The sequence below is a fragment of the Anomaloglossus baeobatrachus genome, chromosome 1, assembly GCF_048569485.1.
Source record: "Anomaloglossus baeobatrachus isolate aAnoBae1 chromosome 1, aAnoBae1.hap1, whole genome shotgun sequence".
NCBI classification, from domain to species: Eukaryota; Metazoa; Chordata; class Amphibia; order Anura; family Aromobatidae; genus Anomaloglossus; species Anomaloglossus baeobatrachus.
In genome coordinates this window covers 509,597,656-509,611,147 of record NC_134353.1, presented here as the reverse complement: position 1 = coordinate 509,611,147, position 13,492 = coordinate 509,597,656, and the positions used below count along the sequence as shown (strand labels likewise).

The 13,492-nt window shown below is 47.2% G+C and overlaps 1 protein-coding gene across 1 annotated transcript in view; it reads right to left on the bottom strand.

The window, feature by feature from the left end:
• TRMO (tRNA methyltransferase O) overlaps positions 1 to 9,033 on the bottom strand; it is a 60,760-nt gene extending 51,727 nt beyond the window's left edge. Inside the window, exons 1-2 of the mRNA XM_075338817.1 lie at positions 8,921 to 9,033; positions 7,772 to 7,899 (exon numbers count right to left, since the gene is read on the bottom strand). Coding sequence (XP_075194932.1) covers positions 7,772 to 7,844 — 73 coding nt within the window. The 5' untranslated portion in view covers positions 7,845 to 7,899; positions 8,921 to 9,033. The remainder of the gene's footprint in view (positions 1 to 7,771; positions 7,900 to 8,920) is intronic.
• Between the last annotated feature and the right edge of the window lie 4,459 nt (positions 9,034 to 13,492).

Here is a 13,492-nt window from a genome sequence, read left to right as displayed (position 1 = left end):
GCCCAAAACAGGACTTAGACCCGGCACGGAATGCAAGCACCTGTGCAAAGAGGCTTTTCACACTTAGTGTGGGAGCATGCGCTGTATCCCGAAATGAAAACTTAGCGTCAGGAATGGCACAGTCAGGCTGAGCATACTCACTAGGCGAAACACTGTAATTATGCTGCAGCTGGGGTACATCGGCACACGCATGCGCACTAGCTGCCTCTCCACACTTAGACGTGGAGGGGAAATTTGTCTTGGAGATGCTGTCTATGAACAGAAGGAAAAGCTAAAGGAAGCCTGACTTTCTATCCCTCCGAATTATGAAATGCAGCAATGAATTCCATGAGTTTGCTATAACATTAGCGTAGCAAAATGTGCATGAGGGTGTGATGTAGAGGTGCTAGAAATAGCTTGTCACCAGTGGGGCACTAATGGAATACAACAGCCAGTTCTATGATGCCACAAAATGGCAGTATTTTGTGCTATCATTATAGCTTATTAAAAACAGAGCACGAGGTTGTCATGCAGAGGTGCTGCACATAGATTTGCAGTAGTGTGAATTGACAAAAGTACAATAGCCACGTTTAGGATACAACTAGGTACAGTGAGTGTTTGCTAGTAAAATTGCTTAGTTTAAAAAAGTTGTAGTGTGCAATGCAGGCAGACGTGCTGCAAATAACGTTCCAATACTGTGAATTGACAAAAGTACAATAGCCACGTATAGGATGCCACTAGGTACACTGAGTGTGTGCTAGTATAATGGCTTCGTTATAATTTGTTGGAGTGTGCAACGCAGGCAGACGTGCTGCAAATAACGTTCCAATACTGTGAATTGACAAAAGTACAATAGCCACGTATAGGATGCCACTAGGTACACTGAGTGTGTGCTAGTATAATGGCTTCGTTATAATTTGTTGGAGTGTGCAACGCAGGCAGATGCGCTCTGCAAATGTCTTGGCACTAGTGGGACTATAGCAAAGTCCAATAGCCACGTATAGGATGCCACTAGGTACACTGAGTGTTTGCTAGTATAATGGCTTCGTTATAATTAGTTGGAGTGTGCAACGCAGGCAGATGCGCTCTGCAAATGTCTTGGCACTAGTGGGACTATAGCAAAGTCCAATAGCCACGTATAGGATGCCACTAGGTACACTGAGTGTTTGCTAGTATAATGGCTTAGTTATAATTTGTTGGAGTGTGCAACGCAGGCAGATGCGCTCTGCAAATGTCTTGGCCCTAGTGGGACTATAGCAAAGTCCAATAGCCACGTATAGGATACCACTAGGTTCACTGAGTGTGTGCTAGTATAATGGCTTCGTTATAATTTGTTGGAGTGTGCAACGCAGGCAGATGCGCTCTGCAAATGTCTTGGCCCTAGTGGGACTATAGCAAAGTCCAATAGCCACGTATAGGATGCCACTAGGTACACTGAGTGTTTGCTAGTATAATGGCTGAGTTTAAAAAACTTGGAGTGTGCAATGCAGGCAGACGTGCTCTGCAAATGTCTTTGCACTAGTGGGACTATAGCAAAGTCCAATAGCCACGTATAGGATGCCACTAGGTACACTGAGTGTTTGCTAGTATAATGGCTTACTTAGAATGAGTTGGAGTGTGCAGAGGACAAGAGGGTACAGTGGCAGGATTGTGGTGCTCTGGGTAGAGGAATGGAAGCCTGCCTTTCTATTCCCTCCTAATGGTGAAATGCAGGGAGGAAATCCCTGACCTTGGCTACACAGACGCTGTTGCTGTTTGCAGGACCTGTCACCTATGGCTCTCTGACCCTGCCGGTACGAGCCCTTAAAAGGACTGCTAGAATGTGCTCTCCCTAAGCTGTCTAACGCTGTGTATGCAGCGCATACAGCTGTATCGGCGATAGGACAAAGGACGGAACTGCGACAGTGATGTCTGACACCAAAGATGGCAGAAGGCAGATAATGGCGATCGTGAAGAAAATGTCCGGTTTTATAATGCAGGGACATGTGACATGCAGATCCTATCACACATGCCGTTGCTTCTCTGCCTCAAAGTCCACTTAGGTGTGTGTGTGTCTGTGATTGGCTGACATGCTGGCCAGCCCCACAAGACGCGCGCGCTTAGGGAAGGAAGACAAGAAAAAACAAAAAAAAAAAAAATGGCGATCGCCATTATAGAAACAGCAGTGATCTGAAGGCGCTGTTCACGCACACTATACACTGAAATGTGATAATAGTTTGATTCACAGAGTGACTTACACTATTACAGCAGAAACCAAGCTAAGATTTAGCTGTTTTTTGGCTGCTAGAACCGTTCTCGAACGTTTCTAGAACTATCGAGCTTTTGCAAAAAGCTCGAGTTCTAGTTCGATCTAGAACATGCCCCAAAATCACTCGAGCCTAGAACTGGAGAACCACGAACCACGAACCGCGCTCAACTCTAGTGGTGACGGCCTGCATCGACGCCCTATCCCTGCCTACCTCTGGCCTAAAGCCGCAATGGGTTCAACACATGGAGGTGTGCTCTTTCGGAGCATAATAGAAGACTGCGCACCTCCTTGTTGGCTCCAGCCCGTTTTATAACCTGGGTCCGCCCCAAACCAGGGTGGACCACAATGCACCTCCTGGAGACAAAAGCAGAGTGACACGTCATGAGTGGCATAACTAGCGTCCTATTTGGAACCGCAACTTCAATAATGACCTCATGGCTGCCACGACACAAACACCTCACCAGTCATCGTCTGACCATCAATAATGAGGTGACAAGTCATAGGGGCGGGCCTCTGCAAGCCATTTGGGAGTGGCCTGGCCACATCGTCAGGACACCTGATGCCCTGTGGTCTATATGGGCCCCCCCACATCAGGGGCAGGGCCAAAGAGTTCATTACCGGACCTAGTCTCTGATGCAGTAAGTGCCTGAGCATGCTCAGTAGCATGAAATACAGTCTCTGAAAAAAGACTATCAGCTTTAGCATGGTGTCTAGGCACAAAACAGGACTTAGACCCGGCACGGAATGCAAGTACCTGTGCAAAGAGGCTTTTCGCACTAAGTGTGGGAGCATGCGCTGTATCCCGAAATGAAGACTTAGCCTCAGGAATGGCACAGTCAGGCTGAGCATACTCACTAGGCGAAACACTGTAGTTAGGCTGCGGCTGGGGTAAATCGGCACACGCATGCGCACTAGCTGCCTCTCCACACTTACACGTGGAGGAGAAATTGCGCTTCGGGTGTGGACTTGGAGATGCTGTCTATGAACAGAAGGAAAAGCTAAAAGTGTGTGTTACAGCAAGGAGCCACCGCGGAAACACTTCGTTCAATTGTGAGGGGAGTCATTTTGGAGTTTGGTGAGGAGTACCGTAACGCCAGTGAGCAGCATCCTGTGCCACAGACCAACATTCTTACGGTGCTGTCTATACTGCTTACCGTGAGAGGAGCGTAGAGTCTGTATTTCTGGCAACTGGACATCACAGTACCCAGGTACGGTAGGCTGTGCCCAGACAATAATGCGGGCATGCAACACTTTGTTTTATTAGCAAAACACATATCTGTTCTGGGTAGGCCGACTATTTATAGACAATAAGACTTGCTGCCTCTGCACTGTCAAATTGTCACGTACAGTTTAAATCATAGAGGGACAGCGACACGTTTGCAGTGACTGTTGATTTTCAAGATTTCCATGACTGTGTTGCAGAGCTGTGTGGTTTGCATTCACACTGTTATCATCTGCCTTATCTGTGAGGCTTCAGCTAACAAGGGTATTCAGGGGGGGGGGTAATGTGTTTTGTCTGTGTTTAGGTAGATAACTGGGAAGCTCTTGTGATGCGCCACTGGTAAGTCGTGTTCGCACACGCACACACACACACAAACACACAAAACACACAATTACTGCTACGCAGAGGGATTAGCAGGTAGTAGGCAACAGAATAGATTGTTCAATTATTTAAATTGTATGCATGGTTTTTATTGTTTGTTTTGGTAAAGTTAAACAATCATTTATCAACCCAACTGCCTAGAGTCCTTTTCCTGTTGCCTGGTTTTGCTGCATACTGGGGAGTCCACCCTGTACACAACTTAAAATGAAGCATAAGTCGCAATGTGAATTTCACTGTGCTACAATGCGGCCTAGCGTGCCTGTGCAACCACCGCCTGCCCCATCAAGTGCATCTGCGTGCTCTTCATCCTCTGTGACTGTGGGGACAGCAGTCACACATGGTTTTTCACACTGAACTTCCACCCCTTTACACACAACAGGGAGTGTGGTTGGCAGGTCATCACTTGTTTTGGAAGTGGAAACAGATGGTATTGTTGAGCTGTCAGACATCGAGAAAACCAACATTGGATGCAGACTACATTATATCCACGCCTGCACCTTCGTCACAGATTGGCTGGACTACCTGCAGTTAATTATTGCATTCCAGAAATGGAAAGGAGTGTAGAATGCACATGTGTTGTACCTTGCTTGGCAGCAAAGGAACACTAACTTAGTATTCCAGACAATTTTATGATTGCAGAAAAAGAGTCAGCTCTTTGGGCAAATTAAATAGCGTGGCAAAAGTGGACAGGTGGGTACAGTGGCCGTGTTCTGTGGGTACCAGGACAGTAAAGGAAGCCTCACTTTCTATCCCTCCGAATGATCAAATGCAGCAAGGAATTCCCTGAGTTTGCTATAAAATTAGCGTAGCAAAATGTGCAGGAGGGTGTCATGCAGAGGTGCTGGAAATAGCTTGGCACCAGTGGGGCACTAATGGAGTACAACAGCCACTTCTTGTATGCCACTAAATGGCAGCATTTTTTGCTATTATTATAGCTTATTAAAAACAGAGCAGGAGGGTGTCATGCAGAGGTGCTAGAAATAGCTTGGCACCAGTGGGACACTAATGAAGTCCAACAGCCACTTTTAGGATGCCACTAAGTTTCCTCAGTGTTTGCTATTATAATCGCTTAGTAACAATGAGTTTGAGTGTGCAAAGGGCAGGAGGGTACAGTGGCAGGGTTGTGGGTCTGGGTAGAGGAAAGGAAGCCTGCCTTTCTATCCCTCCTAATGGGGAAATGCAGTGAGGAAATCCCTGACCTTAGCTACAAAGACGCTGTCATCTTGTGTAGCTGTTAAAATCTGTTTTCACGGACCTAACTGTCACCTATGGCTCTGACGCTGCTGATATTAGCCCTTACAAGGGCTGAAAGAAACTTCTATCCCTATTCTGTATAGCGCTGTGTATAGAGCGTACACAGCAGTATCAGAGACAGGAGCTACGCCAGCGGTGACTGACACCAAGACGCAGAAGGCAGATAATGGCGTGCTGGAGGAAAATGTCCATTTTTATAATGCAGGGACATGTGACATGGACATCCTATCACACATGCCGTTGTTTCTCTGGCTAAAAGTCCACTTAGCTGTGTGTGTGTCTGGGATTGGCTGACATGCTGGCCCGCCCCACTACACACGCGCGCGCGCGCGCTTAGGGAAGGAAGACAAGGAAAAAAAAAAATCCCGCACACTATACACTGAAATTTCATAATAGTGTGAGTCACAGAGTGACTTACACTATTACAGCGGAAAGCCAGCTAGGAATTAGCTTGTCTTTTTGCTGCTAGAACCGTTCTCGAACGTAGCTAGAACTATCGAGCTTTAGCAAAAAGCTCGAGTTCTAGTTCGATCTAGAACAGCCCCGAAAATCACTCGAGCCGCGAACTGGAGAACTGCGCTCAACTCTACTTGTAATGTAACTTCTGACCTCCAGCCAGTCAGAAGTTACAGTCACAAGATGGTGCTGCAGGGACGGAGCTGCACCTGAGAAGAGAAAAAAAAAAAAATGCCAGAGGGAAAGTATAATATAGGGGGCCTAAATTAAAGCACCACTCAAATGCTGGGGGGGAAAAAAATGTGCTTGAGGTGTGGCTTGTGCTCTCTCCTGAGCACAAAAAAAATTATGCCATGTAAACACTGCTGTACCCAGAATACCCGAGGACTGGATAAATGGCCAACCCTAAGAACGTTATTACTTTGCTGCCAGTGCCTTATTCCAGCCCCCCTGAGGATTGTACATGAAAGCTCATGAAGGGCACAATTGTGAGGTGTTAGCTTCTACAACATCCCTTAGGCTGCTTTCACACATCCGGTTTTTGGCGTGCGGCACAATACGGCGCTCTGCAGAAAAAACGCAACCGGTTTTTTTTGCCGCTGGTTGCGTTTTTCCCCGCATAGACTTGCATTAGCGCCGTATTGTGCTGCATGGCCTTGCGTTGCGTCCGGTTTTTGCCGGATGCAGCATATTTAGCCCATGCGGCGGCTGGATGGAACGTTGCCTGGCACGTTTTTTTGTGCGGGAAAAAAACTGCATCGTGCCGGATCCGGCGCGATTCACAATGTAAGCCTATGGATGCCGGATGCGGCGTCCTGCAGCAAAAACCGCATGGAAAAACTTATGCAACGGATCAGTTTTTTTCGCCGCATCCATTGCATAGGTTTTTGAGCCGGATTGTGCCGCTCAGCACAAACCAGATGTGTGAAAGCAGCCTGAGTAATGTGGACACACTCTTCTTTTTGCTTTATATATTACTGTCATTTATATCTCCTGCTACCATCTTAAAGGGAACCTGTCAAGTCCCATATGCCTTGTAACCACAAGCAGGGCAATATGTGGCCTACCCCTTCCTACCAATCCCTGTGTTGTAATTTTGTGTGATACCATGGATTTACATGAGCGACGTCACCGTCAGCTCCTGGAGATCCCGCACATACGTGCTTCTCATTCGTGCAGCCTTCTTAGCCGGGTGTTTGCTTGTCGGCTTCACTGCGTGCACTGCGCATGATCTGAAGGTTCCTGTGCTTCCGACCGTGCGCAGAGCGTGTCTAAAGCCGACAAGCAAGTACCCAGATCACAAGGCTGCGCGAATGAGAAGCACGTATGTGCGGGTTCTTCAGGAGCTGACGGTGACGTTCATGGAAATCCATGGTATTACGCCCACAGGGACGTGATACCATAGAAAGAGGGCAAACTAGATGGGGCGATGCGACGCCCTGGGTACTAGACCCTCTGGTCATTTACATAGGGAAAACAAGTTATAAAACTTTTATACATTCACTTTACACAATATTACAATACAGACATAGATAGGAAGGGGTTTTAAGGCCACACATCACCCTGCTAGTAGGTTACAAGGCATATGGGACCTGATAGGTTCCCTTTAAAAGCTCAAGCTCACTCCTCCCCAGATTTTAGAAACCTGAAACTCAAAAAAACAAAACAAAAAAAAAAAACAGGCACATGGAATGTAAATACATGAAAAATAGGCATGAGACGAATGAAAAATGGTTACATAACACCTCCCCCCCCCCCCCCCCCCTTGTGACAATTTTCCACTCCAAGTCAATGGAACTCTGGGCAACCTATTCATAGCTATCAGATACATATATGGTCTCTGGATTGTACAAAGGTCACATCTGACCCATGGGGACATAGACATTCAACAAAACAGTGGACAGTGACCCTCCCCCCCCCGACCTATGTCAATGGAGGCACATGACTTCCATACAAGTTGTGTCATTCATTGTGCATCCATAGCGACAGTATATGGACAGGATTCCTTGAAAGAAATTAGTGGAGATCAACGAATCAGCAAAAAGAGCACTGGTGTTGAAGAAAAAAAAACAAAACAGCCATTTCATAGGAGAAGAATATTAGGTCAATGTGGTGCTTCATTACTAGCAGCCATCACTTCTGCGCAGCCATACAAAACAGCCGCCCACACTAAAGATGGCTGCAGCTGGTCATCAAGCACGTGATGTGGAAGTCGCCTTTCGATTGGTTACCTGTCTCGAGTGAAGAAATCCCGATCTCTGTGTGCTTACTGTGCCCGGTTTTCATACATATTTTAGTATCCATATCTCCGGCGTTGCCTTCTTCAGGTGTTTCAATAGGAAGTGATCCAGAGAGCACTCTGTAAGGCAGAGAAGGATGGAACCCTTAGCAGCAGATAATAGTATTCGCCACACTCTTGGATAGAGGCGGATAAAACTTGTATTGTAACACACAAGGAGACCAAAATTAAAGGGAACCTGTCATGTGAAAAGATGCTATTAACCTGCAGATATGGAGTAAGGCTATGTGCGCACGTTGCGTAAATTCATGCAGTTACGCTGCGCTTTGCAGCGCAGCGTAACTGCATGCGTCCTCTGCACAGTCTATGGAGATTGTGCAGGGGCCGTGCGCACGTGGCGTCTCAGAGCGCAGCGCTTCGGCTACTGCCGAAGCGCTGCGCAAAAAGAAGTGACATGTCACTTCTTCTGTGCGCTTTGCCGGCAGCTCCTGCTCTGTCTGTGGGAGGAGCTGCAGGCAGAGCGCACGTTCTCGCCGGCACCATGCGCCTCAGAACGGAGCTTTTCAGCTGCGCTCTGAAGCGCACCTTTTACGGTGCTGGGCGAGTACGCAACGTGCGCACATACCCTTAATCTGCAGGTTAATAGCATTCTGAACCTGCCCAGCCCCTGTACTTTGAACCCCACTGCCGGGAGGAAATGAACTTTATTCCTCCGGGCAGAGTTCAGGTCTCAGTCATAGGGTCGGTGGGCTCTGCAGGGTAATAGCATTTTTTCATCTGACAGGTTCCCTTTAAATAACATTTCGACTCTCTCAAGTCTTTTTCATATAATTGCTAAAAATAATTGAAAGAAAAAAAATTATATAATATATACACACATATATTATATATAAAAAGTCAAATTGCATAGTAAAAAAAATTATGCTGCAAATATAATATACCCATTGGGGGTTAATTATATGAGTGTGATAATATATAGACGAGTTATATGAAAATTAACCATAGTAAGATGTATTAGAACAGATGGGAAATGCGGAGTAATATGTGATATACAAAGTGCAAATAATCAATGTGGGCAAATACATGGTCAGGGCACATGGAATGGGTGGGAGGAGAAGGGCCAAAGTAACGAGGAACTTACCAGCACAGGATGGTGACTGTAGGGGAGCTGAGAGGGGAGCAGGGGCTGTTACCGGCAGGGACTGTCAGCAGCAGTGTGCACGGACGCCGTGTCTGCATGCTGTGTGAGGAGGAAGCAAGTAGAGATTGGAAGGGGGCGTGGCCGCACTGACGTCAGAGGAATCATGTCTCTCCGAGGAAGGAGAGTGTGTGGTGGGCGGGAACTAGGAAGTCACCTGCACGGCCTGGACTGGAGACAGTTGCTATCTATGACGTGTCAGAGGGGGCGTGGCTGCATAGGAGCAGAGAGGAACAGCGTCCTGGATGTTCTGTTGCCATTAGTGATGGGTAAAATGCAATTTTTTGGTGAGCCGGCTCTTTTGGATCGGCTCACCAAAAAGAGTCGGCTCTTTTGGCTCCGAAAACGGCTCTTCATTTCCTGTTACCTTTGGCTTTAAATTTGAAGCCCAATTCTGGTATGTTTTAACCCATGATTGTATACCTTTTAGTAAAAATCTACACATGTGCCAATTTATGACATAAAACAGAATAGTTTCCAGAATAACCAGATTTTGTATTATTTGCTGTAAAAACTTTAACAAACACAATGTTTGATAAAAAAAAAGTGCAGAAATCAAACAAGTGCAATTCAATTAGCTCAACACTACTGGCAATTGTATGCAAAATCGGATGTGATGTGAGAGTGCTGTACTGCCTTGTATAGGACTAGTTCTGTGCATGAAGTTGGTCCCTCAGATTGGCACTGCTATCATGTAACAGGGGCTGCTGGGAGGTTATTCACCAGCAACAACAGAACCATTCCAAGTTGCACTAGCTAATGGTGCATTTACACAGTCGCTGCAGCCCCCGAGCCTGCGATCCAGTGATGCTCAATCCAGCATCGCGGATCATTTGTTCTCTTCCATTCAAGTGAATGGGAGAGAACAAGGGACGCACATTTACATCCGCTGTTTCTCCCTCGCTCAGCGAGGATTTACAAGCTGGCGGGAAATAACTATAATCAGGCTAAATCCAGATGTCAGTGTTCCTTTAATAAAGTGCCTGACTGCCTGACTGCTGCTTGTCACAGATTGGAGGGGGGCGGGGCTGTGAGTCAGTGCTATGTGCGGCAGCAGGAGCATTCTCAGTCTCCTGGATAAGGTCAGAGTGACTACTGCCGGGAGGGAGGGGCCGAGAGGGGCGGGGCAAGAGGGGAGGGGAGGGGCGGGGCAAGAGGGGACTGACTGTGGAACGGAACTGGCAAAGAGCCGTTTACATTTCAATTGGCTCCCTGCCAGGAGCCGACTCATATGATTCACTATGAAGAGCCGGCTCTTAGAGCCGGCTCGTTCAGGAGCTACCCATCACTAGTTGCCATAGGGTCACAACTAGCTGCAGAGAGGGAATATCCTGAGACAGGAGGGCAGACAGGCGATATAGATAGAAGGAAGGGGTACAGACAGGCGATATAGATAGAAGGAAGGGGTACAGACAGGCGATATAGATAGAAGGAAGGGGTACAGACAGGCGATATAGATAGAAGGAAGGGGTACAGACAGGCGATATAGATAGAAGGAAGGGGTACAGACAGGCGATATAGATAGAAGGAAGGGGTACAGACAGGCGATATAGATAGAAGGAAGGGGTACAGACAGGCGATATAGATAGAAGGAAGGGGTACAGACAGGCGATATAGATAGAAGGAAGGGGTACAGACAGGCGATATAGATAGAAGGAAGGGGTACAGACAGGCGATATAGATAGAAGGAAGGGGTACAGACAGGCGATATAGATAGAAGGAAGGGGTACAGACAGGCGATATAGATAGAAGGAAGGGGTACAGACAGGCGATATAGATAGAAGGAAGGGGTACAGACAGGCGATATAGATAGAAGGAAGGGGTACAGACAGGCGATATAGATAGAAGGAAGGGGTGCAGACAGGCGATATAGATAGAAGGAAGGGGTGCAGACAGGCGATATAGATAGAAGGAAGGGGTACAGACAGGCGATATAGATAGAAGGAAGGGGTGCAGACAGGCGATATAGATAGAAGGAAGGGGTACAGACAGGCGATATAGATAGAAGGAAGGGGTACAGACAGGCGATATAGATAGAAGGAAGGGGTACAGACAGGCGATATAGATAGAAGGAAGGGGTACAGACAGGCGATATAGATAGAAGGAAGGGGTACAGACAGGCGATATAGATAGAAGGAAGGGGTACAGACAGGCGATATAGATAGAAGGAAGGGGTGCAGACAGGCGATATAGATAGAAGGAAGGGGTACAGACAAGCGATATAGATAGAAGGAAGGGGTACAGTCAGACAGGCGATATAGATAGAAGGAAGGGGTGCAGACAGGCGATATAGATAGAAGGAAGGGGTGCAGACAGGCGATATAGATAGAAGGAAGGGGTGCAGACAGGCGATATAGATAGAAGGAAGGGGTGCAGACAGGCGATATAGATAGAAGGAAGGGGTGCAGACAGGCGATATAGATAGAAGGAAGGGGTACAGACAGGCGATATAGATAGAAGGAAGGGGTACAGACAGGCGATATAGATAGAAGGAAGGGGTACAGACAGGCGATATAGATAGAAGGAAGGGGTACAGACAGGCGATATAGATAGAAGGAAGGGGTACAGACAGGCGATATAGATAGAAGGAAGGGGTGCAGACAGGCGATATAGATAGAAGGAAGGGGTGCAGACAGGCGATATAGATAGAAGGAAGGGGTACAGACAGGCGATATAGATAGAAGGAAGGGGTACAGACAGGCGATATAGATAGAAGGAAGGGGTACAGACAGGCGATATAGATAGAAGGAAGGGGTACAGACAGGCGATATAGATAGAAGGAAGGGGTACAGACAGGCGATATAGATAGAAGGAAGGGGTGCAGACAGGCGATATAGATAGAAGGAAGGGGTGCAGACAGGCGATATAGATAGAAGGAAGGGGTACAGACAGGCGATATAGATAGAAGGAAGGGGTGCAGACAGGCGATATAGATAGAAGGAAGGGGTGCAGACAGGCGATATAGATAGAAGGAAGGGGTACAGACAGGCGATATAGATAGAAGGAAGGGGTACAGACAGGCGATATAGATAGAAGGAAGGGGTACAGACAGGCGATATAGATAGAAGGAAGGGGTACAGACAGGCGATATAGATAGAAGGAAGGGGTGCAGACAGGCGATATAGATAGAAGGAAGGGGTGCAGACAGGCGATATAGATAGAAGGAAGGGGTACAGACAGGCGATATAGATAGAAGGAAGGGGTACAGACAGGCGATATAGATAGAAGGAAGGGGTACAGACAGGCGATATAGATAGAAGGAGGGGTGCAGACAGGCGATATAGATAGAAGGAAGGGGTACAGACAGGCGATATAGATAGAAGGAAGGGGTACAGACAGGCGATATAGATAGATGGAAGGGGTGCAGACAGGCGATATAGATAGAAGGAAGGGGGTGCAGACAGGCGATATAGATAGAAGGAAGGGTACAGACAGGCGATATAGATAGAAAGGAAGGGGTACAGACAGGCGATATAGATAGAAAGAAGGGGTACAGACAGGCGATATAGATAGAAGGAAGGGGTGCAGACAGGCGATATAGATAGAAGGAAGGGGTACAGGCAGGGCGATATAGATAGAAGGAAGGGGTACAGGCAGGCGATATAGATAGAAGGAAGAGGTACAGACAGGCGATATAGATAGAAAGAAGGGGTACAGACAGGCGATATAGATAGAAGGAAGGGGTGCAGACAGGCGATATAGATAGAAGGAAGGGGTACAGGCAGGCGATATAGATAGAAGGAAGGGGTACAGGCAGGCGATATAGATAGAAGGAAGAGGTACAGACAGGCGATATAGATAGAAGGAAGGGGTACAGACAGGCGATATAGATAGAAGGAAGGGGTGCAGACAGACGATATAGATAGAAGGAAGGGGTACAGACAGACGATATAGATAGAAGGAAGGGGTACAGACAGGCGATATAGATAGAAGGAAGGGGTACAGACAGGCGATATAGATAGAAAGAAGGGGTACAGACAGGCGATATAGATAGAAGGAAGGGGTGCAGACAGGCGATATAGATAGAAGGAAGGGGTACAGGCAGGCGATATAGATAGAAGGAAGGGGTACAGGCAGGCGATATAGATAGAAGGAAGAGGTACAGACAGGGCGATATAGATAGAAGGAAGGGGTACAGACAGGCGATATAGATAGAAGGAAGGGGTGCAGACAGACGATATAGATAGAAGGAAGGGTACAGACAGACGATATAGATAGAAGGAAGGGGTACAGACAGGCGATATAGATAGAAGGAAGGGGTACAGACAGGCGATATAGATAGAAGGAAGGGGTACAGACAGGCGATATAGATAGAAGGAAGGGGTGCAGACAGGCGATATAGATAGAAAGAAGGGGTACAGACAGGCGATATAGATAGAAGGAAGGGGTGCAGACAGGCGATATAGATAGAAGGAAGGGTACAGGCAGGCGATTTAGATAGAAGGAAGGGGTGCAGACAGGCGATATAGATAGAAGGAAGAGGTACAGACAGGCGATATAGATAGAAGGAAGGGG